Below are 4,878 nucleotides of genomic sequence, written 5' to 3'. Positions count from 1 at the left end.
AAAAAAAAAAAAAAAAAAAAAAAATAAAAAAAATAAATAAATAAAATGGATTCCAAGTTACTGAAGATAACAAAAGTACATATAATCAGTCGGGCTATGATGCTCAATTTGATCCTATCTTAAAATCTATATGGCTGGAAACACATTTGAAGCCATTTGCTGTAAAAATTCTCTCAATGCTATCTTAGATGAACTCACTGTTTATTAGCTTGAATAAACCTTGGCTCCATCTAATGGTTTAACTGGAACTGCGTAAGGAGAGTTCCAATCTGCATCAAAGATTTCCTGAAGCTGTGAGATTATGGCAAGATTGTATGTCCCAAAGCTCACACCTGCTGTCGTATAGAAGTAATCCCAAACAAGATTGCTGGTTCCAATGTGTGCCCTCACATCACTAACTGCATATTTTCCATGGTTCACTCTCGAGTAACCAGGATAACTGTTGCCTGTGCTGGTACCATTACTCGAGGCAGCTCCAGTCTTATTGAACCCTGGCACCATGTAGTACTTGATCTCTACTTTACCCGCACATTTGTTGTACTCTGAAGATGCACAGAGGACATTGGAGTACAGAAGGGACTTTAGATACTGATCTGTATTGGGGATAAAATGCGTCCAGTATGCCACTAGTATCTTGACAGTTGCGTGCTTGGAGAAGATCACCTATTATTGAAATAATATTATAGAATTGCGTTTAGATGCAAAATAGATTTCATAACTATGAGAAATACAGTAATTCATGATGTAAAAAGTGATTAAAAAAAAGAAATAGCATTGTCCCTTAATCATAGAGATTGGCTGTGGCTTATGCACCATTGAGATAATCTGATGCTTTGAAGACCTTAAATTACTAAACAAGCATGGTGAGTGTCACTAAAAACTCCACAAACAATTACCAGATATTGAGGGGCAACAACACCCTTTCATTGTGGATATCATGCATTTAAGCCCTCCTTGCAAATTTCCCTGGTTTGAACTTTGAACAATGCACCATGGATTAAGTGATTAACCCATCCTCTAGTTCAGTATCAGTTGAACAGGTCCATCTAGAGTGTTTTTGAACCCAGATCCAGTAGCAAAGACCATACTGCCGCAGAGAAGCTCAAGTGGATCTAGATTTCAATGCTTTAATACTTACCTTCCACGAGCATCAGTGTAATATAATTGTAAGTTTACTAGTTATATCTCAAAAATAGTTGTTGGGAATAATCCCATTATGGTAAATTCTGGGACCTTTGATGCTTTCATATACAAGTTGGCCCTCTCCACCGATAGGTTAAGCTTTCAGGTTGGATACTTCAACATGATGTCCGAACCATTGGGCCCATTACGTTGATGATACACTGGTGTATGGTCACACATAAGAGAAGCTATAAATGTCACATGTATTGCCATCCAAAAGAGGGGCAACATGTGAGGGAGAGTGTTGGGAATAATCCCACATAGGAGAACTTTGTGACCTTCATATACCAGTTAGGCCTCTCCACCTAATAGCCTAAGCTTATGGGTTGGGAACTTCAACAATAGGTAATCCAGTTTCTTATCTAAAGTGATAAGCAACCTCACATTGAACTGTTTAATGCTAATTGAAAACCATCTTCTATTTTTGTTCCTTTTTGTATGTCAGATAACATTACATTATGTAGGATACAAGGTGAGTTGATAAGTAAAACTAAGGGTTAAACACAAAGATGTGTTCGTGAATTAGGAATCTAAGTTAGTACAGAAAGTCAAAGGATACAATTGATAACAAATCTAAGAGTAGAAAGTAACATCCAAGTAGGACAATGTTGAGCTAGCTTACAGGGAAAAAAACACACAGCAGTGAAAGAAAAAGTGTCTAGCTCTGTCCACACAAGAGCCTGGCACAACACGTGTGTACAGACAGGAAATCCACAAGAGGGAGTGTAAAAAAAAAAAATCATATATGGGGTCCCATAGAGACATGGATTGTTTCTTGAATTAGTGGAATAGACCTCAAAATAAACTTAAAAAAATGAATGAAGGGCCTATTCCACATGTGCATTTGGGTCATATCTCAGGCTGCTACTGGAAGCTACAGAGATAGTTTATGGGGAGTAGCATGATGGTACACAACAATGACAACAAAAACCACCGAGCCTTATCCCAACAATTTGGGTTTGGTTTCATGAATCCTACCCTACCACTCCACTCTATTTAAAGCATTATGGTATATTCGTATTGCCAAAGCAAACAAATTTCTATGTTGTTACTATAGGTTTCAAAATCCATAGCAACAGAGCAGCCCCAGACTATCACATTTATAAGGGGACCTCTAGATTAACCATGTTTTTACAGTGTGCTTGTCCATGTCACTGTAAGAAACAATATATTTCACTTCACCATTTACTACCACCCTTAAAAGTTGTTTTTTCCTCCAATAATCAAGGGAGAGAAAATGACTCCAGTACTGTCATGTTGCAGAGGGTTATGTGTGAAATTTTCATGTATGAACAGAATTAAACAAGCTATATTGTACAAACAGCAATGCAGCATTCGAGGCTTCTATTTTAATATTGAAAACAAGAGAATGGGAAATTGCATGTTACCTCTGATATTGCAGATGAAAGGGAGTCCCAATAAACAGTTTGCTTCAAGTATTGAGACTGACCAAGCCAGTCCATGGTATTAATTCTAACAGTTTCTCCAGTTCCCACAGATTTTATTGTGTCTACCCATGCCTGTTCATCTGCTTGGTACTTTCCAAATGACAGCTGCACAAATAAAAAGAAATTTGGAGAAAAAATAAACAGGAGGCCAGGAGAGGGCATAAAAACGAGGAGCACTGTTTCTTATTTATCCTTGAAGAATCATTTCTTAAGGTCAAAATCTCTTTTAAGACTTTGGGGTGGGATGGGGTGGGGTCGGGGGAAGAAGGTGAAAGGTTTTTAGCCATTGGCATTTGAATACCTAGGGGTTAACATAGATATTTGGCTAAGCTTAATTAAACCCGTCCTTTTCTTGACTGTTGGGCGAGTGGCTGGGAAATCTTCCCCACACACACACACACACACACACACACACACACGCACAGGCCGTTTAGATATGGGGTTAACATAGATATTTGGCTAAGCTTAATTAAACCCGTCCTTTTCTTGACTGTTGGGCGAGTGGCTGGGAAATCTTCCCCACTGCATGCGTGCGCATGCGGTACGCAAGCACGCACGCACGCACGCACGAACGCACGCACGCACGCACAGGCCGTTTAGTTTTCCAATGAGATTGCAGAAAACTAGCCCAATTTTTTGTTCATTTGTAACTGGTAATTCCCAGAACTTAACTTTCTAAACAATTTCCATATCTTATAATTCTGTCATTTATTAAAATCAAAGGACAGATGGACAGTCAGACACCGAACCTAACTTTCCAAATATTATGAAGGCATAATGACATAACAGAACATGAAAATAACCATGGATGTGAGATCCATCAGTTGAAATCTCATCTCTTTTTTCTTAGTTCAACATGTGAGCTTAGAACCTGAAAAGCATGGCAACAACCAGAATTGTGCAAGTTAGTGGGTTACCTCTGGAGGAGCAAAAGAGAGATAGCTGGACTGATGCTTTGAGGTTTGATTCTTGTATCCAGGAGTGTTGATTGGAGTTTGAAATATGGAAGGGTGTGATAGGATTGGGTAGCCAACTACATGGGGAACCTCCACATAATTAGGAAGAGGTGATCTGTCAACCAAAAACAAGATAATGAATTCCCAATGTTCAATATTCAAATAGTTCTCCTAATTTACATGGGAAGTTATCTGGCACAATTCCATGATCTAAGAGCAGCAGATCTGCGATACCTATGTGGGTGAAATGCTTTTACGCTGTTTCTAAGGGAACAAATAATACAGAAGATAGACATAAATCCAATAGGGACAAAACAAAGCGTTCTCAATAGTACAATTCCATAACTAATCTTTAGCAACAGCTAAGAGACTTTCATAATTTCATATATTTGTGACATGGTGGACTAAATAGATTAAGGTTTCCCAGAATCAACTTCAACTGACATACCTGCACCTCTCTTTAAAATGTACAAAATGTGACCAACATGGAACTTTTCTTTCAATCTGCCACTGTTGATCCCATACTGTTTTCGTGTAAAGTGAAGAATTAAGAGATGACAGTTTTCGTAGGTTGTGGAAGTAGACCTCCACACTCTTTGCTATCTTTGGACAACCAACAAGATAAACTCCCGCTTCTTTCACCTATCAACAATAGAAGTATCAAAAGGGCATGATGAAGTATAAGGCACATTTTGAATACCTAGTTGCTTAACGTTATAGGACAGTAAATCAGATCCTAGTGCAACAAAGCATTCCTCTTCCTTTACAATTCATGAACATCCACTGTAACTATAATGGAGGTCAAAATCAGATTCAAGTTAAAATTACATTCACTGATAAGATATGAAACTAACACAGTATATTATGAGTGTTAAAGTGAATTTGATCTCCCTACCAGTGATAAATAAATTCTGTCTCAGAAAAAAAATGACAAATACTGTCACCTTGTAAGCAGGTGGTGTATCTCAAGATATATTATGTGAGTTCATTCTTTTCTATTAAAAAAATATTTATTTGAATACCTGAGTGAGAGATTTCCAGTCATTGTTTGCAGATCCAATATAGACGTCTCTACGATCTGATATCCAGACTTTTGTATGAACAATACCAGATCCCCACCAGTCACTAAGCAATAAGGTAATATTCTCAACATTTGATCTCCCTGAAGCAAGGTTTGATGGTTCACTGGTATAATCAGGATAGACTCCAGAGTGCTGTATGATCCTAAGACATATTCAAATCCACAAAAAATATCAGAAATGAGCTTATCAGGGTTTTTTTTTTTTTTTTTG

General features: G+C 37.8%; 1 protein-coding gene across 1 annotated transcript in view; it reads right to left on the bottom strand.

Annotated features, from left to right (window-relative positions):
• Positions 1 to 37: 37 nt before the first annotated feature.
• LOC122085207 (phospholipase D Z-like) overlaps positions 38 to 4,878 on the bottom strand; it is a 6,583-nt gene continuing 1,742 nt past the window's right edge. Inside the window, exons 3-7 of the mRNA XM_042653680.1 lie at positions 4,609 to 4,810; positions 4,035 to 4,228; positions 3,548 to 3,701; positions 2,571 to 2,735; positions 38 to 663 (exon numbers count right to left, since the gene is read on the bottom strand). Coding sequence (XP_042509614.1) covers positions 205 to 663; positions 2,571 to 2,735; positions 3,548 to 3,701; positions 4,035 to 4,228; positions 4,609 to 4,810 — 1,174 coding nt within the window. The 3' untranslated portion in view covers positions 38 to 204. The remainder of the gene's footprint in view (positions 664 to 2,570; positions 2,736 to 3,547; positions 3,702 to 4,034; positions 4,229 to 4,608; positions 4,811 to 4,878) is intronic.

Source organism: Macadamia integrifolia, chromosome 7, assembly GCF_013358625.1.
Source record: "Macadamia integrifolia cultivar HAES 741 chromosome 7, SCU_Mint_v3, whole genome shotgun sequence".
NCBI classification, from domain to species: Eukaryota; Viridiplantae; Streptophyta; class Magnoliopsida; order Proteales; family Proteaceae; genus Macadamia; species Macadamia integrifolia.
Note: the sequence above shows the minus strand (reverse complement) of the source record. Positions and strands in the feature narration are given on the sequence as shown.